This window comes from Sciurus carolinensis, chromosome 14 (assembly GCF_902686445.1).
Source record: "Sciurus carolinensis chromosome 14, mSciCar1.2, whole genome shotgun sequence".
Taxonomy (NCBI): Eukaryota; Metazoa; Chordata; class Mammalia; order Rodentia; family Sciuridae; genus Sciurus; species Sciurus carolinensis.
In genome coordinates this window covers 5082489-5109900 of record NC_062226.1, presented here as the reverse complement: position 1 = coordinate 5109900, position 27412 = coordinate 5082489, and the positions used below count along the sequence as shown (strand labels likewise).

Sequence of the window (27412 nt, the reverse complement as noted above, 5' to 3'; positions counted from 1 at the left end):
GGGCCTCTGGTGGCCCAGAACATCGTGGCAGGAGCATGTGGCAGAGGAGCCTGTTCACCTCGGGAAGCAAAGAGAGACAGGAAAGGGCCAGGATCCTAAGATCCCCTTCAAGGGACACCGCCAGCCACCTAACTTCCTTCCACTAGGCCCCACCTCCCAAAGGTGCTGCCACCTCCCCGTTGTCTCCTGGGCTGGGCACCAAGCCCTCAGTACGTGAGCCTCTGGGGGACTTCAAGACCCAGACGACACTGAGGGTGAAGGACACGCACACAGCTGTTCCGCTGTCACCACCGTCCGTCTCCAGAGCCTTCTCAGCTTCTCGCAGAAGCTCTGTCCCCATGAAACGCCCACTCCCCATCTCGCTCCTGGCCCCTACCCTTCTCGTTCTGACCCTGACTCCTCTGGGTACCTGGTGTAGTGGAGTCCCGTGGCATTTGCCCCTTATTGACTGACTTGTTTCGCCTAGTGGGACTTCAAGGCTACTCCACGGAACGGGTCTTTCCAGATGAGCACAAGAGTAGCCCGTGCTCAGCTGTCCACCCGCGAGGTCTTAGAGGACTAATCTTCTGATGCAAGGACAGTGACTCTCTTAGCATGTTGCAGAGGAAACTGGGGCACAGCGAGCTTAGGTGCCGTGCCTGGGGTCCCACGGCCAGTCTGTGGGGGGAGTGGTGCACACGGGGCTCCAGCAGGCTCTGTGTGCACACATGGCCTCCAGTCTACACCCCATGCCAGCGTGCAGCAAACCACACTGGCTGTTGTCACCACCACCACCCATCCATCCACCCAACTCCGTGCCAGCACTGTGCCTGATGTGGGGCTGTGGGATTGCACAACACAGACCCGGACAGAGCCCTGGAGCCCCGGGCAGCCCGGCGGGTAGAGCGGATCCCTAAGGCCAGGCTGTTTGGATTTTCTCGTGCACAGTGGCGCCGTGGAGGTCTTTGCTGGAGGCAGGCCTTGCCCGGCCAGCAGGTCTCAGCCCCACTCTTCCTCTTCCTGCCCCGATCCAGCCTTTCTTGCCTGGGACATTCAGGGCCTTGAGGAGCCCTGGGGCCCAGTGGGATCCTATGGCTCTGAAGCCACTCTGGACCCACTTCCCCATCTCCATCACTCTCCCACCTGACTGAGCTGTCTTTCTCTTGAATGTCACTCAGTGACAGGGTCGGGGAGGCAGCCTGTGGATTCCCTGCCAGCATCACTACCCCAAGTTCCCCACCTCCTTGTCTGAGGCTTGGGAGGCTCAGGGAGTCCGTAGCTCCTGGGAGGAGAGCGAAGCATGCAGGGGCTGGCCTTCCCTGCCTTCCATGCCTACAGCCTTCCTGCCCCTTGTGAAGCCAGAAACCCTGCTGTTTACCCTGTGCATTAACTTTTTGTTGCTGTGACAAAATACCTGAGGAAATCAGTTTAGAAGAGGAAAGATTCATTTTGGCTCACAGCTTTAGAGATGTTCAGGGTCAGCCTGCTCCATTACTTTTAGCCTGACGCAAAGCAGAACACCGTAGTGAAAGAGCAGGGCAGCTGGGAAGCGGAGGGAAGGCGAGGTCCTGGACAAAATGAAGTTCCCAGCCAAGTGCAGTGGCACACACCTGTAATCCCAGCAACCTGGGAGGATGAGGCAGGAGGAGGACAAATTTGTGGCCATTTAGGGAGGCCCTAAGCAATGAGACCCTAACTCAATGAGGCCCTGTCTTAAAAATATAAAAGGGCTGGGATGTGGCTCTGTGGTTAAGTGCCTCTGGGTTCAATCCCTGGTACCAAAAAAAAAAAAAAAAAATGAATGGTCCAAGGACCCACTGCCTTCAACCAGGTCCCCCTCCTACACTTTCTGCCCCTCCCAACAAAGCCATCAGATTATTAATCCCTCAGTGGACCGATCCATTGATGATATCAGAGTCCTCATGATCCACTCACTTCCCCAAAGCCCCACTTCTGAACACAACTACTTGAGGACCAGACCTTCGACATGAACCTTTGGGGGTATTCCAGATCCAACCAGAACACCCCTGACCCCACACCCCGCACACAGGTGGTGCCTACAGATGTGTGCTTGGTGAACTAATGCAGCGAGTTCAAGTCGCAGTGTCGTAGGGCCTCTCACTGTTGCACGGGAGGAAATGGGCTCAGAGAGGAGTCATCGTGGCCTGTTTTTGTTTTTAATTATTATTTTGACAATAACAGTTGCACATTCACAGAAGCGAACAGTTGTCCGAGGCCACCCACAGGGGCAGTTCCCAAGTTGGCCCATGAGCCCACTGGGATGCACAGGTCCTCACCCCCTCCCACCACTGTGCTTCCCGGTAGGTGGTGAGCGGTCAGATTCCTGGAGTTTTGAGCTGGGGAGAGTCCTGGGATGGGGGCGAACATGTTCCTGGGGCCAGCAAGGTGCTGGCTCCTGCTGAGCTGTCTGCCTCTCTGCAGGGTCACTGGATGCCCATCAGGCCCCAGCCCAGTCCCTGAATGAGACCCAGTGGGCACTGGAAGGCCTGCGGTTGCAGCTGGACTCACGGGGGGCCCTGCAGCAGAAACTGAGGCTGCTGGAGCAAGAGTCGGAGCAGCAGGAGCTGCAGATCCAGGGCTTCGAGAATGACCTCGCTGAGATCCGTGCAGACAAGCAGAACTTGGAGGCCATTCTGCACAGCCTGCCCGAGCACTGTGCCAGTTGGCAATGAGGCCCCTAGGTCCCGACACACACCCCACCTCTCGTTTGGTGGCTTGGGCACACACACCCTCTCCACAGGTGTGCCCACACCAGTGTACCACCAGAGCTGGGTGCCCTCCCTCCCCAGTGTGTCTGGACCTTTCTGCTGGTGGCAGTGAGGGCCCACTCACAGCCCATAAGTGGCCTGTGTGCAAGGCCCTTGCTGGGTGCCTCCCCACACATGCCAGTGACATCCGCATCTACACGTGTGTCTGTGTGTGACACACACATGCATTTAGTCCCGGCACATGCACGTGCTGTATGCATACTGGACAGTTGGTGCTCTGTTGGGAGAGCCAGCTGGTGTGGGTACCCCCTGCAGCTGGGGCTGTTCTCATGCTAAATTCCTGCAGTGCTAATGTTTCCAAGCTCCAGACAGCAGGGGCCCAAGCAGTACTGGCACCTGGGGGGGTGAGAGGGACCCTGCAGAGAGCTGGAGTGGGCTTAGCAAGAGCAGGAACCCAAGGCCCAGGGTCCCCTGAGGCCATGGTATGGCCCACTAATCCAGTGGGACAAGTCCCACCCCTACAGGGGTGTCCTTGTCTTTTCTGGACACTTCCCTCCCAGGACGTGGGTCTGCCCCAGGCTCAGCTGCGTGCATCACCTGCCTGGGCCCTGGACTCCTTTCAGCCTGTTACCTGTCCAGAAAGCCAGGTCCTTCAGGTTCAAGTGGGGCCTGGATCACAGGATCTCAGGCACTGGGAACAACCCTTTGTGTCCCCATTGACCCAGTTAACTTTGATTGACACTTCCTAAACTGGCCCTGCAGCTCCACCTGCCACAGGGGAGGCTGTGGGTGTGGAACCCTGGCCGCCGTTCCAGTGGTCCAGCCTGGGGAATCCCCCTGTGGCCAGGCCCTGGGGCCTCTGCCCAGGACTCCCTGGCATTTCCTCCTGGCATTCCCCACCCTTTCCTGGGCCCTCTTCCTGAAGACAGCAGGGCCTGACCCTGGGGTGACCTGTGTCTTCCTCTATCCCCTCCCCCTGCTTCCCTGCCCCTCCCCTGTCAAGGGGAATGGGTGGCAAGTGGGCCTATTTATGAGGAAATAAAGGACCCTTTTCCCAGCAGGGCGATGTGTCTTTGATCCTCTGCTGCTGGTGGGCAGCCAGGCCAAGCTGTGGGCACATACGTGGCAGTGCCTTTGTAGGAGCAGGTGGGATAGACCTTGCTGGCCCTCTTGTCCACACAGTGGAGGGAAGAGGCGAAAGCCAAGCTCTTCCCACAGGAGCCTTTGTGGGGGTCCTGTCGCCACGGGCACCACTCTCCTCTGGACTCTGGGGGGACTTGTCAGGCAATGTCCGGGGCCTGGGAGAGCTGGAGAGATGGGATGCAGAGAGGCCCTCAGCTGACCTTTGGTTTGGGTGGAGACACTGAGGCAGGAAGTCGTGACCTGCTGGGGGTAGTGGCACACCCTGTAAGCACAGCTGCTCGGGAGGCTGAGGCAGGCAGGTCACAGTTCAAGGCCAGCCTCAGCAACTTAGACCCTGTCTCAGAATGAAAAAAGGACTGGGGTCTTAGCTCAGTGGTCAGCATTCCTGGGTTCAGTCCCCAGTATGAAACAAAAAAGTAAGTTTGCAGCTGGCCTGGGCAATTGAGGGAGACCCTGTCCCAAAAAGAAAAAGTAAAAAGGGCTGGACAGCAACAGGGTCTGGAGTCAGAGGGGCCTGGCCAGCCTGGTTCACTCTGGAAACCCAGGTGGAGGGATAGGATCATAGAGCTGGCTCCATGCTCCATCAGGGCTCCTGTCCACAAGGCCAGAACACTTCCTGGATTGGTTTAGGCAGAAAAGGAGAGTCAGTTGGGAGGACCTGTTGGAACCCTGGGGTGGGAAAGGCTGCCAGGTCTTGGAGGGAACCTGAGTGAGCTGGTTGGGAGGTCTCACTCTTCCTCTTGCCCCTCCTCTCTTGGTCTCCGTCTCTGTTCGCTCTCTCGGTTTGCTCAGGTCTTTCCCTTTTACAGATCAACTTCCTTAGCTTTTCTTGCACTTGATGGCAGAGGATAGCCCAGCCCAGGGCCCCGGGTTTGCACATCATCAGGGGAAGTGCTTGCAAGAGATAAGCTGGATGCCCATCCCAACTCCAGCTTCTCAGGAGAGACTGACCCAGCGGGGCTCAGTACCCTCCACCCTGCTCAGGATAATGAGGTCAGGGGTTCAAAGCCACGCAATGAGAGATGGCCCACTGACTGGTGGGGGACAGCATTCAGAGGAAGGTGTACTCCTTCACAGAGATCCTGAAAATCCAGGCAAGGCGGGGGGCTAATGTTGTCGGCGCCACTTAGCTGAGCCTGGGAGTGGCCGGTGCGTTCCCAGGCTCGGGGGAGGCTGCTGCTCCCCTGGGAATTTGGCAGTGGGGGTCTGATGTGAGCAACACTGAGGAGACAGGGGTTCTCCAGAGACCTCTGGGGCTGGCGCTGAAGTTGCTCGGTCCACGCCCAGTTTCTCTGTTGACAGACATTCCGATGCCTGCTCTTGACATGGTGTGGGCTCAACAAAGCCCAGTCCCAGCATCCTGATGGGGGAGGGCAGGCTTCCTCTCTGACCACGGTGATGACAGCTTGTGACTCACATGCTCGGTGGGTGCAGTGCCACTCCCTGGCCCCAGAGATGGGGCTGCTCACTCCTGGGTGGAATGTGGCAGCTGCTGAACATCTGGCTGGCAATGCAGCCTAGCAGCTGATCCAGGTCAACCAGTCCAATTGGCCAAGGCACCAGGCTCTCTGAGCCTGGACCGGGAGCTGCATTTATGAAGGCCCTGTTCAAAGTCCACTCTCTTCCTTGGCCTCCGGGTGGACTGGCTCCCATTGGCCAGGGTGTAACTCCCAAACCCTGCTTCCTCCCAGGCTTTTATGCTCTGCTCCAACCACCCAGGAAAAGGTGTAACAGCCCCTGCCTAGTGACGTGCTCTCATTTACCCCACTCAGAAGATGAGGGGACTGAGACTCAGACAGATAAGGCTACTTGCCTGTGGTCATAGAGATTGTCCACATCTAAGTCCTCGGAGTGGATGGACAGAGAGTAATAGGAGAACTGGAGCTGGCTGTGCTGGGGAGCAGGGACCTAGCCCTCAAATGACTGTGCTGACCTTGGCCACAAGCTGTTCTGTCTAGCCCCTCTCTGGAAACAGCCTGGCCACTACCCTCTCCATCAGCAGTCAGAAAAAGATGATCAACTGGTCCCAGGATCCCAATTCTAAGGGTCCCGATGGAGACAAGTTCTGTGGGGAAGGAGGCTCCTTGATCCGATCGTGCGCTGGCGGAGCCTCCGTAGGACCAGTAGACCCTGTCCTGCCTGCATCCCCAACAGAATGATTAGGTTTGGCCCCTTCATCTCCCACTGTTCTGGTTTGGACACTAGACTTCAAGGTCACCCTACCTACAAGTCCCCAGTTCTTGCATCCTGAGCCCTCCTCTCTGGAGTTTTTGGCCACTTTGATTGCCATCCGGCTTCAGCTTCCCAGCTCCTCTCTAACATGGGCATGCCCGGTCCTATTTCACAGAGTTTTGAGAATGCAGTGACCGGTGTGCAATGCCAAGCGCCTGGACAGTGGGCACCTAAGACAGTTTTATTATCAAGACACGAATTCATCTAATTGACTTAAAGGGCCCTTGGTGTCACCGTGGCACCAATGCGCAGAGCGACAGTAATGCGATGGCCTTCATTGGCTGAGCGCTTACTCTGTGCCTCTGCCACCTCGTTTGATGCTCATTCCTGTCCAGGTCCCACGAAGTGTGTACTGAGATCGCCAGGTGGACTCGCTGCCAAGGTCTGAGCAGGGGTGGAGAGGGAGGGGTTGAGCGCAGTCCGCGCACTGCATTGTCCCGGTCCTCCAGCAGAGGGGCCGGCGGCGGGCTTCCCGGCCCGCATAATAGCCGCTTTGATGCCCGCGTCCCGGGAGCAGAGGGGAGGGGACGAAGGGAGGGGAGCGGATCAGGGGAGGGGATAAGGAGAGGGAAGGGGAGGGGACGCGAGCCGGGAGCCGAGGGAGGGGTGTGTCCGGCCACCGCGCGGTTCCTCCGCCCCTCGCTCCGGCCGCCACACGCAGCCGAAGCTCGGACCAGGAGCCTGTCCCTCCTCGTCCCTCGCCGTGGCCGCCAAGCCCCGAGCCGGCCGGAGCCGGGCGCTCATCATGTCGGTCGCCCTCAGCAACAGGTTCCAAGGTAGGCGCCGCTGTTCCCGCGTAGTCCCGCGCGCAGCGTCCCCACCTGCGCGCGCGGGGCGAACCGCCGGGTGCTCTGCGCGCGGGAACCCGGCGCGGGCGGGGACGCGTGGCCCCGGAGCCCCCGCTCCCCGGCCGCCTCTTTGTCTCCTCCAGGAGGAAAGGCTTTCGGCTTGCTCAAAGCCCGGCAGGAGAGGAGGCTGGCGGAGATCAACCGGGTAAGCCGCGGCCGAGGGCAGCGCACGGGTCGCCCAAGCTGTGCGCCTCCCGCCCTCGCCGTCCCCACGGCCCTGCGGTGCCACCTTCAGCCAGGCAGTGTCCGCCGCAAAATCTACCCCCTTCCTTCCCTTCCCCGGGGCCTCAGTTGCCTCTCCGGCCTCAGCCCTGTCGCCTCCGACTCCAGGTAGGTCCTCTCCACCTCCCAGCCCGGGCCTGCCGTCTCGAGTTGCAAGTTGTTACTCTGGCTAGGGAGGTGGGGCCCATCCAGGAGCTCGCTGCCGGCCCGATCTGATCTGGGCTCCCTGCAAGCCCACTAGAGACCCGCGCAGGGTTTTGGCGCCAGAAGGGACACCCAGCTCAGGGCTGTCCACCCCAAAACATAGGCTCTTGGTTCACCCAAAATGTTGGCGGTTCTCTGTGGTCTCCAGCTTACCTCCCTGCTCCCAACACAACTTCTTTCTAACTTTTAGGAAAGGTTACTTTAGGGATTGCTTGCTTTTCTTGCTGGTTTTGGTGAATTTCTATAGAGAAATTCTTCCAGCTGTTGCCAGGCACACAACGGAAGCTCTCTATGTAAGTTTGCTTAATGATCACGTAGATCCTAGGAGATAAGGAAAGGTGTCAGGGCCTGTTGGGGTTGGTCAAGGTCAGAGGCAGCACAGTCACACATTTCAGGGTCCTGCAAGACCTGGCCTCTGTCATGTACCGGCTCCGTGGTCTTCAGCAAGACCCTGTCACCGGGGGCAGGGTCACTGTGAAGACTCCGTGAGGGCAGGTGGGTAGCCTGCATGAGCCAGCACTGGCACTGGGGAGGCACCCGGTGGAGGATACTAGAGATATTTGCTGAGGAGGACGTCTCCCAGGCCAGTGGCAGAACCGAGCCCACTCAACAAGGCTAGCATTCCCCCTGCCGGCTCCTTTGGGCCATGGGACGTCTAGGGACTGAGCCTAGCTTAAGGTCCTAGGTAGAAGCTGGTGGGGTCAGTAGAGCCCCAGTGGAGGCTGTGGGGAGGTGGGTTCAGGGGCTGGGGCCAGGTAAAGGATTTCCTCTTGCCAGTAACTTGGTCTTGATTTCCTCCTTGTTTTTCTGGGACTGCCTCAAAGTAGGCTTCCTGTTCACTGCTGTCCACCGAGTTCCCTGGAGGGCTCTGGGCACCTCAGGGTTGGTGCTATGTGGATCTCAGCTGAAAGATGGCCTGGAAATCTGGCTGAGGCTCGGGGGTCCTGGCCTGCTGGGCTCCTTCCCAGCTTATTCTGCAACAGGCTGACCTTGGTCTTGGCTGCTCTCATCCTCTGGACAAGAGCCTGGGACCCTGACCTCATACAGCCCCCCTGGGCCACTTGGCTGGGCGGGTTCTGAGCTGGCTGTATCCACCCACAGCCAGCAGGACCCTGAGCCAGAGGCAGCTGCAGATGGGGGACGGTTAGGTGACTGTAGTTGATGGCCAGAGTGCACGGGACTCTCTGTGCCCACTCCACCCTTGTGGAGGCAAAGCGGGGTGGCTGGCATGGGGTCATTTTAGGAGAGGAACTGGCTTGGCTCAGAAAAGGGAAAGGTTGTATCTATCAGGGACTGATTTGGACAGCACTGTGACTGGGGAAACTGAGCAGGAAAGGGCTGTGGTCTAAGTATCTCAGGGCCTTAATGCCCGGAGAGGACACACAGGAGCCAGTGGCAGGGCTTACAGTCTAGTGCCCTTTCCCTCCCTGGATGCTTACTGAGACCCATTCCATGAGCCCAGGCTTCGACCCAGGGTGTGAACTGGTGGAAGGAAGCTTCAGGATCCAACTGGAAGCTTGATCTGTTTCCAGACCACAACAGGTCAAGGTGGCCACACTAGTTTAGAGTCGTGAGACAGGCTGCCAAGCACTGGTTCCATGACCTTGGGCAAGCCACCTCACCTCTCTGAGTCTCCTTTGCCAAGAAGAGATAATGGTGGTTGTGATTTTTCAGGGAGATAATCTGTGTAAAGTACGGGTAGGAGGGCCGACTTTTGTCATGACTATTGTCATTTGTTTGGGACCTCAGGGTACAGGGAGTGGAAACCTGGGGTATTCCTGAGATACGGAATGGCCCATCCTGGATGCTCATCCCAGCTACAGTGGAGGAGTGGTCCCTGCCCCCTTCAGTGCCCCTGCATTAATCAGTGGAGATGCCAGGTGCGGTGGCACATGCCTATAATCCCAGCAGCTCAGGAGGCTGAGGCAGGAGGATCACAAGTTCAAAGCCAACCTCAGCAATTTAGTGAGGCCCTAAGCAACTCAGCAAGATCCTATCTCTACATAAAATATAAAAAAGGACTAGGGATGTTGCTCGGTGGTTAAGCATCCCCAGGTTCAATCCCCACCCCCAACCAAAAAAAATCAGTGGAGATGACCAAACTCCCTGAGAATTGTTCTGCTTGAGGATCTGAGTCTGATCCACCCAAGATTGTGGCTGCAGTGAATATTCTAGAGAGGGCTGAGTTGGCAGCCTGGACAGCCTTCCTTCGGGTGTAGCTCCGCTGTCCTGCTGGAGTGGATTCTGGGGCTGGGTGGAGCAGAGCCCAGTGGCCCTGCAGAGACTGGAAACTACGCAGGTCAGGGTGTCGTGGCTCACTGCTCAGGGGGCTGCATGACCCACAGCCGTACCTGGCAGCTTGGGCACTGCTTGGCTGCTGCCTGGGGTAGAACCCAACTGGGCTGGCAGCTCTGGGCCCTCTGTGGGCCAACACGCCAGTTTCTTTTGAGGCCTTTCTCCTGCCCTGATATGGACAGCTTCCAGAAGGTTCACTCTTAGCCATTGTTATTATAAGGGATTTTAGAGTCAGAGTGGAGAAGAGCTGGGTGGGCGTAGACGTCCTGGTGGGGACAGGGAGGCAGGGGAGCCACATGCATTGTGCTTTATTTGGTTGCATTTTACTTTCTGCCAGTAGTTCCTGGGCAGCTGGAAGGTGCCAGTGCTGTGCCAGGCTTGCCGTGGGCACAATCTCAGATGGCACTTTCACCCTACGATGGCTGCTGTTCCTCCCATTTTACAGGAAATGAGACTGAGAGGGGTTGAGTCAATGGCCTGGGTTTCAACAGCCACAGCTCGAACCCAGACCATCGGCTCGGGCTCTGCGCCCACCCCGGCCCCGTCCTGTGTGCGCATGTGTGTGTGTACACATTGGCGCTGCTGGAGGGGCAGACCCAGAGGGCACCTCCTACTCCCGCACATAGCTGGCATTCCCCATGCCCTGGTGGCCTGGTAGGTGATCCCAGGCCAGTAAGGCCTGGCCTTAGATGGCAAAGGGAGCGACTTTCTCTAGCTTCTCATAGGGACAGAGAGAAGCAGTGGGTCTGGGTGGGCTGCCCCTCAGTGGGGCTGAGAGGAGGAGCCAGGAGGACAGCAGGCCTGCACTCGAGTTGTCTGGCTACAGTCAGGATCTTTTGGTGACTGTGTTCCGTCACCTGTGCTTGTCGTGTGTCATCTCATGGATCCCCCTCAGCACAGCGCTCCCTCAGGTGTCAGTGTGAATCTAAATTCCCCCGTGGGGCACGGGTTACCGTGACTCCCGTTTCAGAGGTGAGGAAATGAAGACAGCCTGATGAAGTCAGCTGCCCAGGGTCACCCAGCCAGGAAGTGGCAGGGGCAGGTCTGTCTAACTCCAGGTGCCCTGGCCCCTGTCCACCAGGTGACTGCAGCTTGGTGGTGGCACAGGCCTCTTGTTTATGTGGATAAGGATCTCTGGCTACTATCCTGCAGTCCCAGCCCTCCAGGGTCAGCTGGAGGGCACTCAGCATCCCCTGTCACATTTAGGTGTCCAGTGGTCATTTCAGTACCTGCCTGCCATCTGCACTGGAAGGAAGCTGGCAGGGTGGGCTGGGACTCTTCCCAAGGCTGCACGTGTCCTCGGCCCCTCTGGGGCATGTATGACCTCCGAGACCTGACCCAGTTGGACACACAGGCACGTCTCTTTTCCTGTACCCTGCCCAGGTGAATGTGCCTAGCTGGCATTGCTGGGCACCCTTCTCTCTTGCTCTCCCTTAATATATTATAAGGGAGATGGTGATAAGTGGACACGTGAGCCTCTGGGGATTCAGTGTCCCCGGCAGGTCCGGTCAGTTGTGACCTCAATGTGGCCATGTCACAGTCAGCTGGAGATGGAATTTCTGCAGGGTTTGCTTCATTTATGTGGTTGCTGGGATGTTTTTCTTGAGCTGCCCATCTATTGGAGAGGACACAGTGTCCGGCTGAGGCCCCAAGCCCTGGGGAATGTGAGCCTGCTGTCCTTGTGGGTGCACATTACAGGCTTCTGCTATTTGCCAGGTGACAGGGCGGGCATTTGTGACCTGCCCTGGCCCTTTAAGAGCCTGTGGACTGCATCAGAGGCCTCATGGCCTTGGAATGGGGCTGCCTGTCCTTGTGGTTCCTGCCCAGGGTGTCAGCCACCAGGCCCTTGGATGGCTTCCAGGATGGTGATATCCGCCTACCCTAAAATTCTGCTGCAGCTAATTCACAAAGACAGGCCTGCAGGGCTGGGAGCAAGGGTCTGCAAGAAGGTGCTAGAGGTGCCAGCCCCAGAAGGGAGTTAAGTAGGGAACTGTGGGCAGGTGGCAGGATTCCAGGGCAAGCAGGGCCCGCCAGCCTCCAGTGGTTTTGGAGCTTGCCCCTCCTGGGCCTGCAGGACAGGGCTCTGGGGTTGGTGGGGTGTGCCATGGGCATCAGAAGCTGTGGGTGACCAAGCAGGCAGCAGGGAGCCCATGTGGCTGTGGGCACTGTTCCCAGGGCTGTGATGGAAGCCTAGCACTCTGTTCCCTGTGGGTGGCTAGCACTGCCAGGTCAGCCAGGAGTCTGAGGGTGAAGTGAAGCTTGCTGTCCACGCCAGAAGGTCAGGAGGGCAAAGAGAGTTGTGGTGGGTACTTCCTCTGTGTAACTAGTCTCTTGGGATGGCTTGAGTTTGGATGATCCCGATGCACGGTAATAATGGCCAGCTGTCCCTAAGTGTTGGGGACCAGGCTCTTCCAATGCAGAGAGCTCATTCAATCCTTACCGCAGCTCCTGAGGAGGTCCTGTCATTGTGCCCGCACTGCAGGTGAGGACACTGAGGACCAGAGTGGTAAAGCAGGTTGCCCTGGGTCACAGAGCTACTAAATACCGGAACCAGGATTGGCACCCTGGCAACCTGATCCAACCCCCATCCTTCTGCCCGCACATCCCGTGCCCAGAGAGTTTATCTACATGGGGCTTCCAGGCATTGTGACGTTAGGCAAGCCCCTTCCTTTCTGGGGCCTTGCTGTTCCCTTCTATTGTACAAGGAGTGCAGCTGGGTGCTGTGAGGAGGCCCGCTGGGCTGGGTGACTGGGAGGACATTTCCATACTCTGCTGCCTTCCCGGTGGCACCTGTGGGCATGCTGGCCTTGAGGACCGAGTGGGCTCAGCACTTCGGGTGCGGCACCCCCATGGTGCCACCTGCTTGCAGTTCCCGTTGTCTGTTGGGAAGCTGTGGGTTGGTGGGGAGTGGTTGGGAGAAGCCTGGCATGGCCCTGCTCTAGGCTGTGCCCCCTGGGATAACCTGCTGCAGCTGCCCCCAGTGCGGGAGGCTTTGCCTAGAAACCTGTGGCCAGGCTCCCTCCTGCTTGTCTGGAGTAGGGAGGGAGCAGGGATGGTGGCGTGACACAGGCCCTGAGTCCTCTTGAACACGGAGAGCAACCTCGCTGAGCCTCGGTTTCCCATTTGTCAAATGGGTGCTCAGAAAGGGGAGAGAGAATCATAACCAGCCTGAATCGGGGGAGTAGCAGTCTGATAACTGATGGTTCTGGAACCTGATTGTACAGACAGAAATGTTAGAAGTTAGGAACAATAAAGACCTAACAGTTATTTAGTATGTACTAAGTGCCAAGCACTGAGTCAAGCACTTCACACATATTTAGCCCCTGCTCTCATCCTCGGGACAGGCCTAGGTGGTAGATATGATTTTTTTTTTAATTTTTTTTTTTTTTAGTTGTAGAGGGACACAGTACCTTTACTTATTTATTTTTATGTGGTGCTGAGGAATGAACCCAGTGCCTCACATGTGCTAGGCAAGTGCTCTACCACTGAGCCACAACCCCAGCCCTAGATAGGAGCTGTTTATTCCCTCCATGAGGAAACTGAGGCATAGGCAAATGAAGTGGTCTCCTCTCCCCGCAGCTACTGAGTGGATTCAGACTCGGGCGTTCTGTCTCTAAGCTTGCCTTCCTTATGATGTTTTGCTTTTCTTCCAAATATCTGGGGTGGCTTCAGTCTCTCTCTCCTCTACCAGTGGGCCCAGGGCCAGGGCAGCCGGGGTGGAGTGGGGGTTCTGAGTAGAGAAGGCACCTGCCCCCTGAGCAAGGCTGTGCCAAGGCTGAGCCAGGATCCGGAGGGAGGATGCCTGGAGGAGAAGCCGGGGGCTGTGTGTGACAAGAACCAGCACCCCAAGCCTGGGGTGGGGTGGGAGCTGTGCCCCTCCTGCCGCCTGCCTCCCCACCCCCTGCCAGGGCACAGCTGACCGACACCCTGCGGGGAGGGCTGCCTGCCCACACATGAACTGGTCAGCTGCTTCCTCCACCCTGGCCACTCTGTGGTCCAAGCATTTGTCATTGTTGGCTATGAGAAAAGATGTGAGACCGTTCCGAGTCCCTTCCCGTCTCCATCGCACAGGCACACACTTTTGCAAAGCAGTCTGATGGTGTCAGGGGAGGGCGGAGCAAGTAACTCTGGGCCAGATGGCAGGCGTCTCCATCCCTCAGCAGATGTTATTGAGTGCCCACTCTATGCCAGGCATTGCTGAGTGCTGGGCACCCGGCGATCGCAGGACAAGAAGCATGTCCTCCTGGGACCTGAGGCTGAGGACCTGCCTCCTGCCAGCATCCACTTCCTGGACGGCTTCTGATCCTCAGCTGTGTACAGGGCAGGAGCCCAAGCAGCATCCACTACCAAGCTTATTCCAGCTAGGCCACTTGCTAGCTGCGCGGCTTTGCACAAGTTATTTATCTTCTCTGAGTCTCAATTCATTTGCTCATCCTGGAAACATTTATTGAGCATCTGCTGTGTGGACCCTGCATCCGAGCAAGGGACACAGTGGACCATAGCCATAACAAGTGGAAAGTGCCAGGGCAGTTCATCCCATGCATAGTGCGGCAAGGTGAATTAGAAGGGGGGACAGACTACAGTGGGCAGCATAAAACAGCGTGGCAAGGAGGGCCTCACTTAGGTGACTGTGACCAAAGGGTTGAAGGAGGTGAGGGAGAGGACCATGCGTAGATGTGGGGGGCACAGCTGGACAGAGGTCCTGAGGTCTGAGAGAGCTTGGCACGTGGGAGGCACAGAAAAGAGGCCAGTGTGGTTGAGGCCCCTTATTAGTAGTGGAGGTCAGGAAGGGATTACACGGATTAAGTAGTATGTCAGGTGGTAACCTGTGCAAAGGAGAAAGCTCTCTCTTGGTTAAAGGTGATCATCCATGTTCTTGTCCCCAGCCGCTCTGCCTGCAGAGAACCTGGCCCCTGGGGGCCGATGAATGGAAGCCATTCTTAGCTGCTTGCTCTTGGCCTTGCTCTCAGCTGCTGCCTAGTTGTTTTGTGTCCGTGTGTGTGATTTATCTCTAAGACCAGGGACTGTGTCTTTCTCTTTGAATCGACTACCTGCAGGGAGAACCAGGCAGACCCAGATCCCCAGGGGTGGTCAGTACACACGGGCTCTGGGCTGAAGTAGGACTGTCAGCCAGAGCAGGAGAGCAGAAAGGGCCTCCAGATCCCTCCCCAGAGGCTCCCTGATGCTGGGCCTGCCTCTGTTCTTGGGCCTTTTCCCCACAAAGTTCCAGTTCTCGATAAAACAAAGGGAAGGCAGGGTGGTGTAGTGAGTTGGATCCCGTTTTAAAATTCAGAGATGATGAACTTCCGAACTCATGGCAGCAGCCAACAGTGATTGTCTAAAAAGCCTTTACTGGCAAAATGCAAACTTGGCAGCCCTGTATTAGTGTTCCCCTTCATGCCTCCTGTCTGCTTCCCCTGCCTCTGTGTCTGGGAGCCTGTAACTGTCCAAGCTCTCGCTGGACAGAAGAGGGATCTGGGACCCTGGGAGGAGGCTGGTTTGCCCCAGCTCACAGAGAAGGGTGAATTGTCCAACTTTTAGTCTGAGATTGGGGTAGGAAAGCGGTGGAGGAGAGCAGGGGAGGGAGCGGAGCAAGGGAAGTCCTCGACAAGGCCAGTCCCGAGTGGGGCAGTCACCCAGTCCAGGCTGCAGGGAAAGAAGGACCCAGGCCAGCCAAGTGCAGGCAGGGCCAGTGGTGGCAATGAGTCCCCACTGAGGCTGTGACCAAGCCAGCTAGACCCTGTGGGCCCCAGGGTTCTCTCAGTCTAGCCACAGGTGGGCAGGGACCCTGCAGAGCAGTAGAACCAGCTTCCAAACCAGCCCCGGGCCTCCTCCGCACTCTGTGGACTTGAGGCGTGTTTTTCAGCCTCTCAGGTCCTCACGCTCTGATCTTTAAAATCAGAGCAGGCGTGGCTGGGAGGACCTAGCGCACTCGCAAGTGCTGGCCACAGTCAGTGTCTTAGCAGATGCCAGGGGCAGTCAGACCCTTCCCGAAACCCCCGGAAGGAACCAGGTGCTGGGTGTATTTCTCCTGTCACAGGGCACCGAGCTGAGGTGGAGGAGCCACAGAAAGGCATGTCCTGCCTCAAACTCACAGTCAAACCTGCTCTTACTGAACGTTGCCATGGTGCTCCCGGAGTGGTCCCCATGGAGGGGCAGGTGCTCCAGGAGGTGGATACAGTCCTGCCGTTTCACACTAGTGATCCGAACCCAGCCTGCCTTCTAGTGATGCAGGGTGTAGTCACCTCCAGTGGATTTGAACCTCTCCAAGCATCTGAGGGGAGCAGGCTAGGGATTAAATCCCCAGTTTTACAGATGGGGACGCAGGTGAGAGGGGAACGGACCTCCCAAGCAACAGCAGTCATCTTCTGGCCAGGGCAGAGACTAACATGCCCAAAGACAAAAGCACACTCATTGACTGGGTTCTCACGCGGGCTCAGGCAGTAGCCCCTGGATCATCCCCACGTGGGGGCTAAGGCACGCGAGGTGCAGCAGGCAGCTGACTGGTTGGAGTCCATACCTACGACAGGAAAGATGGAACCAGCGGCATGGTTGGGGTGCTCACGGCTGCAGGGATCCCGGAGTCAGGGACTGGGCAGGGGTAGTGGCACAGGTCTCTGCCAAAGCTGCACCTCCCCAAGCTGCAGGGCAAACTTGCACCCCGGGGTAGGCTATGCAGATCTGCCTCTGGGGGTTGACAGGAAACCAGGGCCCACCAGGCAAAACCTGCCTGGTCATGCCTGGCCACCCAGCAGGAGAGGAGATGGCCGGGTTATGGAGCTGTGCGCCCGGGACGTCTGCCCCAAACCCTTGCTCAGCTCTGTTCTTGCTCCAGGAGTTCCTCTGTGATCAGAAGTACAGTGATGAAGAGAACCTGCCGGAAAAGCTCTCGGCCTTCAAAGGTGAGCTGCGGCTGGCCGCCCTGCCCTCTTGGGGAGAACTGGGCTGGCCCTTCGCCCCTGGCACATGGGGCTCCTTAACCTCACGGGGCTGGGCTGTAGCCACTTTATCCAGAATGCTCCTCTTCCTGGCAGGCTCTGAGACGGGTCCCCTGAGGGTCGAAGCAGGCTGTCCTCCCGCCACCGTGGCCCCCCGGCCTGCAGGCCCTGCCCTTCTTTCCCGGTTGCCCAGCAGGGCTCAGGTTGGCTCCTGCCCGCCCTGTCCAGCCCTGCTCGCTCCCGGGCCCGGCACACAATCCGCTCTTTGTGAGCAGTCCCTGCCTCTCCCCCTCACCGAGGAGCGTCTCAGGAGCCCCTGTGGAGAATGGACGTTTGTGTCACTACAGGGGGGCAGGGGGGCAGAGTTTCTGCCCATTGAATCCCAGCAGCACAGGATGAAAAGAAAACAGGGCCCCGGAGCCCGCGTGGGGAGAGGGGCAGCATAAAGGTTCCTCTGTTCGGGGCCCTGGTGCTTGGTTCCCAGCCAGCAGCTGGAAAGGAGAGGAGCTGTGCATATGAGGAGCCAGGCAGACCCACCTTTCCTGCCCCAGGGAAGCACTTGGGGCACGGGAGCCCTGACTCTACGGAGCACAGTTGGTAAATGTCCCAGAGGTCACACCCCCTCCCAAGCCTTTGCATTGTGGGCATCCTCCTGCTCCAAGGCAGAGACCCTGCCAAGTGTGCCTCGGATGGCTTAGCTCAGTCGTTTCAGGCAGAACTTGAATGGCTAATGATAGGAATAATAGCCGGCAGGTGCCTGTTTCCTAGCAGCCTGCATTGTGAGCTCCCCACATTGCCCCGATCTGCTGGGAGGGAGTTGGTGCAATCCTTAATTTACAGAGAAACTCAGGCTTGGGGAGGTGGGGGCGTCGGCAGGCAGTCACACCGCTCACTGCGGCAGAGTGGGGCCTGGAACCCTTGTCAGTCTGGCTCGAAAGCCCCTGCTTATAACCAGGATGCTGTGGGCTTTCTACATTACGGCCTGGCGGCACACACCTGGAGTCCCAGCAGCTCGGGAGGCTGAGGCAGGAGCGTTGCAGGTTCCGGGTCAGCCACTCAGCAAGGCCCTGGCTCAAATAAAAAATAAAGAGGACTGGGGGTGTGGCTCAGTGGTAGAGCACCCCTGGGTTCAATTCCCAGAACGGTGGGGTGGTGGGGGGAGATAAATGGAAAAAAGGTACGCTGTCCCCACCTGTGCCCGCGGCCTGCAGGAGAGGCGAGCAGGGTAGAGCAGCGGATTCCTCCTCTCGGGGCACCAGCAGGCCACTGGGAGGAGAGACAGGTCCCAGGGGTCTGACGTCCTTTCTACTTGTCTTCATTGAGTCGTAGGATTGGGTCTGTTGGGCAGAACGAACCACGGGAAGTTATGTTGGAATGGAAATGACTGGAAAGCTCTTCAAATCATTTGCTCACTTGCTGTCCAAGGGAGCACTGGCTACTTACTGCACCAGGCCCACGGCAGGCCTGGTCTACAGCGGGAACACCGCCGTGTCACGGTGGCAGGGGCAGGGGCAGGGCAGGGAGCCGGCCACACTAGACACTCCGGAGAAAAATGTGCCCCGAGGAGGGACAGGAGTGCTCAGTGGTGATGGAGGGGTCCGTTCAGAAAGGGGACCCCAAAGGCATGAGGAGTGGTCCTGAGAATACCTGAGCGAACATTCCAGCCAGCTGGAGCAGGGGGGGCGCGGGTCGGAGCCGGGACGCCAGCGGGCTGGGGTGGAGGGGTTGGAGTGCCGGCAGGTCACCCAGGGATAGCAGCTTTTCCACTGGCTGCTCTGTGTCAGATAGACCCTGAGGGCTCCTCCACTGAGGCAGGGTGGCCCATGCAAGGCCACATGGTTTATGGACAGGACATACTGTCCTGTCGGCAGACGCCAAGCTCAGCATCTCACATGCTGTTAGAGTTCCAGGACTCCTAGATCCGGGAATTTTATTCCAAACTCTGCAGGCAGTGTCTGTGGAGTGTCTGTGTGTGGCACTGTGAGCTACCACAGGCCCAAGGGCCTTTGTGTTGGTTTCTCAACCCAGAGATCCCTGGGTCACTCAGGACACTCTGAAACACCCTTCCTGACCTTGCCCAACCTCCTGGATCCAAGTCTGTAGGACAGAGAATCTGTTGCAGTCACTTTGCAGCAGATTCAGATGCAGTTGGTCTGCACTGGTGAGGACTCAGGAGGAAGCAGCTGCCTTCTTAGTACTGGGGTCATAGTGACCCCCTGCTGTCTTCCCTCCCAGGTGCCTGTGGGGGTGGTACAGGCAGAGATGTCTGTAGAGACCATGGCTGAGGCCACAGGACTCAGACTTGTGGGCTGAGGAGGGTAATGAGGGCTCCCTGGGACCTGTTGGCCCTCTCCAGGAGTCTCTGGACCCCTGCAGGGAGGGACGCTGATTCCGGGCTAATGCCAGGTGTTGCTTGTCATTTCCAGAAAAATACATGGAGTTTGACCTCAACAATGAAGGCGAAATTGGTGAGTGAGGCCTGGAGGTCTGGAGGCAGGGGCAATGGAGTGGGTGAAGGGTTTGAGGTCCGCAGCTCCATCTTCACCAGCAATGCTACAGTGTGGTCAGGGCTGGTTCAATTACCCCCATTTCACAGATGTGGAAACCAAGACTCACAGGTGAAATGGCTTGCTTGGGGCCCCAGTTGTTGAGGAGTGGGCCCAGGGCCCAGCCTTTGGTTTCTGAACCGGTTCTTCTGCCTCATAGCTACATGATATTCCATCACAGGAATGGACTAATTTATTTGGCCAATACCCAAGTATTGACCATTCAGATGATTTCCAATTTCAACTACTGGTAATCCTGGGAAGAGCATCTTTGTCCAGGAATCTTGGTCCATTTTCTTCAGAGTAAATCTCACAATTGGGCTTTCTGAAGCATCTGCCTAGCTTCCCTCCGGAAAGCTCTTGCCAATTTTAAGTCTGATGGTCAGTGGTGGCAGCCCTGTTGCTATTTGCTGCAGGAACTGCCTGGCCCTGAAAGGCCCTGGACACCTGGCACCCTTGGGCTGGCATGCTCCTGCCTGCCCTGCCTTACCACTGCTCATGGCCCTACACTCGGCCCCACTCCCGCCCTCTTCCCTGATCCATTGTCCACTGCAGAACAATCCTGAGGAAATTGCCTCAGATCTTGGTGGCAGCTCCTTGGGCTGTAGTGACTTTAGGGTGCCTTCCTTGTTTTTCTTGAATTTTGTCCTTTTGTTGCTTTTCCTGCTCTGAGGGATATTTTTGGCTCCCTCCTCCTTCCAGCTGAGGCAGAGCCCAAGGACAAGGTCAGCATGGCGGGTGTGGCAGGTGGCAATTGGTCACCTGACACGCTGTACCCAAGCTGTACCCAAGCGGCTGACTTTCAGTGCTTGGGACCAGACCCACCCCTTGACCTCCCTGCCCCCACAGGGCCATGACTCTCTGAGTAGCAGGAGTGTGGACACCAGGGCTCGCTCTAACCACAGGGCACAGTGGAGATCACTGTCATAGTGTGAAGTTCAGTGGCTCCATTACTGATCACCTGGTGTGAGCCAGAACTTTCCATATGTCATGCCTCTGCATGATTCCACCACTGATGGGAGAAGGGGTCCAGTTAAATGGTCTGCCCCATCCCACAGCCAAGAATGGCAGCACTCCATCCCAGCCCGGGTCCCACTCCGTAGCACTGGCCTCTGCTGCCTCTGAAAGGAACAGGGAGGGAGCGATGGGCCCGTCCTCAGTCGAGGAGGAGCAGCCGCAGCTGCTGATGCAGGGAGTGGGTCTCCTTTCGAGATCTGGGGTGCAGGAGGGGAGCCTTCCTGGCTCCCATGCCCAGCCTCAGCCACCGGTCTCCACTGAGTGGACCTGCTTTTCCTCCCGCAGACCTGATGTCTTTAAAGAGGATGATGGAGAAGCTGGGTGTCCCCAAGACCCACCTGGAGATGAAGAAGATGATCTCGGAGGTGACAGGCGGGGTCAGTGACACCATCTCCTACCGAGACTTCGTGAATATGATGCTGGGGAAGCGGTCAGCTGTCCTCAAGCTGTGAGTACCTCCCTGTGGTCCTCCTGTGGGCTTCTGAAGGCACAGCCACTCCCTGGCCAGTAGGTAACTTGTGTGACCTGATGGGCTGGGGACTTGATTTTCCTGAGCCTCATATCCCTTTGGTCACAGGGAAGCCTGCAGCCGCACGTTGGGCAGAACCAGCCAGACTGAGCAGCCGCTGACACTGACCACGGTGTGAGTCGGTCAGCATTTCTTGGGCTCAGTTTCCTCATTTGTAAAGCAACTCCACCACTCCAAACAGAGTTGAAAATCCATTCGAAAGGGTGGTGGAGTTTGAGCCCTGATGTTATTTCTTATGACCTGAATGACCCCGAGTAAGTTACTGTAGATCGGTGAACCCCGGTTTCTCCATCCGTGAAATGGAGACGATACGTGTCTTCCTCGAAGTGCTGTCCTTTGGGCTAGTGGGGTGACACAGGGTTTCAGCCTAGTCACCTGCTCATGACCAGCATTGAACATGGTGGCCGAACTTGCACCCTGAACTTTCTTCCCCACTGAAGAGCATTAGAGAAATTCCCTGGAGTCTTCTTGTCACTTGTCACAGCTGGAAAGGACCCCCACTTGACTTTTATGAAATAAGATTCACTTTTTTCTGAATTACAAAGATAAACCATGCCTGTCTCATTTTATGAAGGAATTTTATCAAGGACCAAGGGGGCTGAGCTTGGTGAGCCCATGGTTAGTCTGGCCCGAGTCCTTAGCATTCCCACTTACAGGTAGAAACTCTGAGGACCAGAGAGGCTGCGTGCCTAGCTTGACTCGCCCAGACTGGGAAGTACTGAGCTGGTGTTCAAATCCAGGCTGTTTCCCCTCAGAAGTCCATTCGGTACCCCTCCTCCAGGCTCCGTTAGGGTTTTGAAGACCCCAGCCTTGTCCAGAGAGCAAGGGGAAGGACGTGGCCTAGAAGTCAGTGGGGGAGCCTCACCTGTGGCAGGGGATTCATGGCACCAGTTTGAGCCTCATCACTGCCAGCGTGGGCTTTCACGGGGATCCCCCAGAGAATAGATTTGGGGGCACCCTGCAGACTTGAAGTCTGGGAAGACCTCTCTGGATGAGGGGAGGGATCCTAATCCAGTGGTTTGTTTTTCTCTTTCTTTCCTCTGTCTCCAAACCAGAGTCATGATGTTTGAGGGAAAAGCCAACGAGAGCAGCCCCAAGCCAGCCGGGCCCCCCCCAGAGAGAGACATCGCCAGCCTGCCCTGAGGACACGCTGCCTCCCGCCCTGCCCTTCCTCCCTCCTGTCTCCCTGCCCTTCCCGACTCCTTGAGAGCTGTCCTGTTTGCTTGCTTGTTCATTGTGGGTGTGTTTGTTCGTCCATCTCTTTGTAAAGCACAAATGACCCGCCTTGAAGGGGCTCAGGGTCCGGAGTCCTTAGCTTTGGACCCGCCCTCTCTTCTTCCCACCTCCTCACCTCCCTGTGCAGGACTGACAACAAACCAAAAACAGGCAGCAGGCTGGAAGCCCATGTCCCCCACTCTTGAAGACGAAGCTGTCCATCCTTCCAGAATGTGTCTGAGCTGAGTTCAGGCTCGCAGGTCCAGCCCTGGCCAGGGAGACCCTGGGGTAGGAACAAGGCTGCAGGGCTTCCTTAGGCCTTTCTTGGACAGCTCCACACTGGGTGGTCCAGAACGTGGCCCCAGCTGATCCCTGCGCTGGTCGCTGGTCTGGGCATCTTCTCATCCTCAGTGACATGACAGAGGCAGGAGGAAAGGAGCTTGGCAGTTCGAGCCCTTCAGAAAGGAAACCAGAAGAAACCCTCTAGCCTTGCTTTCTGGCCACATCTTTATAGGCAACTCAGAGAAACAGTGCAGCCCCCTGACCCTTGGTAGGGCAGCAGAGGGCTCCGGAGGCAGAGGTGAGGCCAGGGGCTGAGGGGACGATCAGCTCAGTGAAATCCCACCTTTGAAGGAGGATGTTGAGGACACCAGGATGGGAGGATGAGGAGTCAGTGCTCCCAGGAAAAGCACCACTGCTGAGCTAGGAGCTGAGAAGCAGGCGGCGGCCTGTCTGATGGCAGCCTGCTTGGAACCCGACTGCTTCCTGCACTCACCCTCCTCGCACCGTTTGTTCATCCATTCAACAGGTATTTATTGAGCACCTGCTACAAGCTTTAAGTCCTCCCACTTGGACCTGACATGTGCTGTGTCCACCGTCTAACTCACGCTCCCTTTCTGATTTGCTCAAAACTTTGAGCCTTGGGGGTTGGATTGAGGTCAGCTGGGTCCTATCTTGTGGACTCTCAGGATTTTAGGGCCCCAGTCCACCCTGTAGGTGAGCCCGCTCATTTCACTGTGAGGGCCCACAGGGGTTAAGTGCCTTGCCGAAAGTCAGGGGTTAATCTGGGGATGGAAGAGCCTGGTCCAGAGTCCAGGTGATCTGATACCCCTGCCCGCACCTCACCTCTGCCCTGGGCTGCCTTACTCAGTGTTGAAAACAGGGAAGGGGTGGAAGGGGCAATCTCCTAGGTCAGAACTTGGGGAAGGCCTCACTGGTTCTGAAGGCCCTGGGCCAGCACTCACCCTCCCCAGGGCCTCTGAACTGGCATCAGTTCTTGCATAAGGACCAGGCCTGTCTCTGCAGTTGTGCCTGCCCTGCAGCTTCCTGGCCCAGCCCCAGACCTGCTTCTCAGAACTCCTGCAGGAAGGCCTCACCTTGGCCTCACCTGTGTTCTGAGTTCCTTTACCCTGTGCATTCAGGACTTAGATGCACTCACTGAACATATTTATGAAGCACTTGCGGTAGGCTGAGTTCAGAACCCAGTAACAAACACACAGGCTCGGAGAACTTAAGAGTCCAGGGGAACTCCAACCCAGACAGTGACAGTGAGACCAGTGTGAAGAAGAGGGTGGCTGCCCAGCCGTCCTGAGGGGTCTAGCTTAACCCAGGCCTGGGCAAGTCTTGGAAAAGCCTTTGCAAAACCTTAAGGATTGGAAACTGGAAAGGGCTGGGGGGCTGTGGCTCCTTACAGGCCCATAATCAAGGGCCCAGGGTGCTGCCCCTGCAGCACCCTGAGGGAGTACAGCAGGCAGGGCGGGAAGACAGGCCAGGTTGTTAGTCCTCTGGTCTCCACCAGTTCAGGAGCAAAATTTGGCTATGACTGACTAATCTTCAGCCTAAGGAGTTGCTTCAAATGCACAGGCCTAGTTGAAGTTTAAACCCCGGCAACATTCCTCCCTGTAAATATACAATCCTACCCCACCCCCCATGCTGCCTCTCCCCACCCCCTGCAGATATCAGATTAGCAATGGCCTGTCCCTACCCCTTCCTCCTCTCTGGGACAGGCTAGGATCTTTTGAGGAAGAGCAAGCCTTCCTTGATTCCCTCTCGTAGTCAGTGTGACTGTTTCTCTCTCTTAGAGGAAGATAGAACCAACCAGGTTTCTTCCTATGCGTTCCACAGTTATGAGATTACAGGAAGCCTTAAAGGAGGAGAGACTCTGGAAATGCAGGAAAAGAGGGTTCTCTCTGGATGGAGTGGGGGAGCCCCTATCAGTCACTTCACTGAACTTAACCCCAGGGGAAAGAAGGTCTTAAGATTGGTTCCTGGGAAGGGGGTCTGCATGTGTTTCAGGTTGTGGCTGTTGGCTCTAAGACTCTTCTCTCACTAAGGGTTCAGCTTCTTGGGACTTGAACTGTCTTCTTTCTGAAAAAGACCAAATCTAACTAATGTAACCAGCAACACGGGGACTGCTAAGTATGGCTTTGTCCCTATGACTCAAAAGGAGTTTGTCAGGCAAACTCAGGTGAATGAAGCTGTGTGTGTGTGTATATGTGTGTGTATAAGTACATGTGGGGGATATATCACCTCTACAGATTGGAAATAAACCAGACAAACTGGTGTCTTTCTTGGTGTATCTTGGGGATGGGTGAGGGTCAGCAAATGCAGAAAAACTAACTCAAACAGCAGCAGAGTTTAAAAATTTTTAATTTGTTCTTTTTAGTTATGTAACACAGTAGAATGTATTTTGACATATACATGCAAACACAGAGCATAACTTCCCATTTTTGTGGTTGCACATGATGTGGAGTTACACTGGTTGTTTGTTCATATATGAACATAGGAAAGTCATGTCCAGTTCACTGTCTTTCCCACTGCCACCACAGCAGCAGACTGAATGAGGTGCCCTGCGTGAGCTAGCTTGTCTCCCGAGACAGCTGAGTTTTCACGCTCTTTGCAACATCCACAGGAGACAGATTCTATCTTATCATTCTTGTTTAGTATGAAGCAGATGTGGAGCAGATAAACAACTTGCTGAAAACCAAACAGTAAGTGGCAGAATGATCCCCACCCCCCGACTCACAGGTTGCAAGTTAAGAACTTCTGCCCTAGAATATTTATAATCCTGCTACAGAAATTTCTCCTAGGTAGGACTGTACCATTGGCTTATTCTATCTGAACTCTAATGTTGCTTCCACTTCCTGGCTGAGAGTCACTGGAGAATTTCCTCAACTTCTCTGCTTTCCCTATCTCATCAATCAAATGTTAATAATGTTAATAACTGCTAGGTGATTAGGAAGCCCTTGAAGGTTAAACAACGTAACATCTAAAGTGTTTTCTGCAAACTCAGCACAAACTTTTCAGTGACCAGAAGTGGGTATGACTCTTACTCTGGAAATGATTACCGTGAAGGAAGTAAACAAAACTCGTCTCTGGTGTCTTTTACCCTCCCCGTTTTTGGTCTTTGTCATTAGACACACAGGGTCACCCCTGGGGAGGCCGTAGTCTACCCACTTTGAACTTCTATGCTCTCACCCCTCAAACCCCAAAGCCCTCTCAAAAGCTGCTCCCCCTGGAAATATTCCTAGCTTTTCTGGCTCGGAAGCTAGTAACAGCCACCTACACGTAAGTATTCCAATAAACTGGCATGTAGCGCTGAAGCACGCGCCGCCCAATGAATGAAAAGAGCCCGCGCTGGCCGCAGCACGCGGGGAAGGGGAGGCCCAGGACGCAGGCGCGCGGGCTCATGGCCACGCCCCCTAGTCGGCTCCCGCTGACCAATGGGGGCCCGAGCGGCGAGCGAGCGACTTCAGAAGCCCACCCGAGGGTTCCTTTGACCCCACCACTGACTGAGGCAGTGATGTCACCAAACGGCGCCGGAAGTTCGCGTTCCGCCGCGCGCCGCTGGCGCTGAGGGAAGGAAGTTGCCTTCCGAGCGGCCTGGGCTCTGAGCGCAAGGCCGCAGGCGGCGGCGGCGGCTGCTTCGACGAACAGGGCGGCGCGATGGGAGACGAGATGGATGCCATGATTCCCGAGCGGGAGATGAAGGTCAGAGACCGACCGGGCCCCCCTCCTCGCCTGGGTCCCGGCGTTGCCGTGGAGCGCTGCCTCCGACGCCCGCTTGAACCGTGGACCGCGATCCGAGGTCTCGCCGGCCCGCGCCCCGCCCCGCTGCCGGCCAGCCCGCCGCAGCCCCCGGCCCCGTGCGCCTGGGGCGCCCGCGGCGCCGTCCTAGCCGCCCTCGGGTGGTGGGCGCAGGAGCGGTAGTGGTAACTGCTGATGGCAGAGCCTTTGTCGGGTGGCAGGCACCGCGGGACCCTTCCCAGCACCTGCGGAGAGTCGCTAGCAGAGCAGCGGACCGAGGCCGGGAGCGGTCAGGGAGCCAGGGCCAGGCTCGCCGAAGCGCTCCTCCTCACTCACTCTGGAAGGCGGGCCGGGCTTGCCTAAAGTGGAAGCAGGGAAGATTTTCCGTCCTGCAGACCTTTAGTTAATTGGACTGGGAACACGATTTTGGCACCGGAAATGAGCCTGAAGTCAGGAAGCTGGAGGGAGGGCCAGGTGGGCCACGATAGCGTGGGCGCTGCCCCCTGCTCCCGGCCGGCGTGTTTAGTAGTTCTCGTGCACGTTGTCAGAATGAAGGGAGCTGTCTTCAACAGCGCAAAGGAAAAACGATATGTACTGCGACTTAGGGAAGTGAGGGGTAACGTAAGGAACTACTTTTTATCAAGAGATAGTACATGCTAAAAATTGTCTTTGAAAACATAGATAAATTCATGGGAGACTGGGAGCATCAGGCATTGACAGAAGGCTTCCAGGTCAGTCATGTATGAAAGCTTCAGAGTACTAAGGAGCATGACACTTGAAGGAAATGAAAACTGAAAGTAGGTGGGCTGAGGGTGAGGTTGGCAGCAGCTGTGGTAGAGATGAAGACTTGGTTTTTCGTATTTCTTTGGTACCAAGACCTGAACCCAGGGGTACCCTACCCCTGAGCTATATCCCTAGCCCTTTTTATTTTTTACTGTGAGACAGGGTCTCACTAAGTTGCTTAGGGCCTCACAAAGTTGTTGAGGCTGGTCTCCAACTTGAGATCCTCCTGCCCCAGGCTCCTGAGCCACTGGAGTTACACCACTGCACCTGGTGAAGGCCCAGTTTTCGTATGTGTGCTGCCAAAGCGGGCATGAAGGCCCAATTTTAAAAGAGAAGTTGAGTGTTGTGAGATGAGGCTGCAGAAGTGGATGGGTGTGGCCATGCCTGCTCTTGTAGCCTGTATTAAGGGGTTTACACTTATGTTTTTGGATGTTCTCACAGCTGGAGCTCTAAGGGTGCACTCTGTTAGGATATTGTACTTTTAAGATGTCCTTGTAAATTGAGTTTTCTCTCTCTCCATTAACATGGATAAGGGCTTACCAATTTTGTTTATTCAACTACTTTGGATTAGACAAGGGGGATGAAGGGAAGAGAAGGGAGGGGGAATGGGAATAGGAAAGAGAGCAGAATGAATTTGACATTACTATTCTATGTGCATATATGATTACACGACTAATGTAATTCTACATCATGTACAAACAGAAGA

The 27412-nt window shown here is 56.5% G+C and overlaps 3 protein-coding genes across 9 annotated transcripts in view; all 3 read left to right on the top strand.

The window, feature by feature from the left end:
* Lamc3 (laminin subunit gamma 3) overlaps positions 1-3761 on the top strand; it is a 50433-nt gene extending 46672 nt beyond the window's left edge. For both annotated transcript variants that reach the window (XM_047525670.1, XM_047525671.1), the window contains exon 28: positions 2422-3761. In XM_047525670.1, the coding sequence (XP_047381626.1) occupies positions 2422-2672 (251 nt within the window). In that variant the 3' untranslated portion in view covers positions 2673-3761. The remainder of the gene's footprint in view (positions 1-2421) is intronic.
* Positions 3762-6669: 2908 nt separating this feature from the next.
* On the top strand, positions 6670-24460 carry Aif1l (allograft inflammatory factor 1 like). 2 transcript variants are annotated; one of them, XM_047525707.1, is made up of 7 exons: positions 6670-6859; positions 7015-7076; positions 16488-16554; positions 19017-19058; positions 20439-20601; positions 21738-21807; positions 23058-24460. In XM_047525707.1, the coding sequence occupies exons 1-7, from the start codon at positions 6829-6831 to the stop codon at positions 23085-23087; spliced, it is 465 nt and encodes a 154-aa protein (XP_047381663.1). In that variant the 5' UTR covers positions 6670-6828; the 3' UTR covers positions 23088-24460. The 2 variants fall into 2 exon arrangements, with proteins under 2 accessions (XP_047381663.1, XP_047381664.1); XM_047525708.1 differs by having other exon boundaries at positions 21738-24460.
* A 1279-nt stretch (positions 24461-25739) lies between these two features.
* Nup214 (nucleoporin 214) overlaps positions 25740-27412 on the top strand; it is an 86455-nt gene continuing 84782 nt past the window's right edge. For 4 of the 5 annotated variants that reach the window (XM_047524288.1, XM_047524287.1, XM_047524284.1 and 1 more), the window contains exon 1: positions 25740-25887. In XM_047524288.1, coding sequence (XP_047380244.1) covers positions 25843-25887 — 45 coding nt within the window. In that variant the 5' untranslated portion in view covers positions 25740-25842. Of the gene's footprint in view, positions 25888-26346; positions 26398-27412 lie in introns of those variants that run through there. The other variant, XM_047524285.1, reaches the window with a different exon arrangement.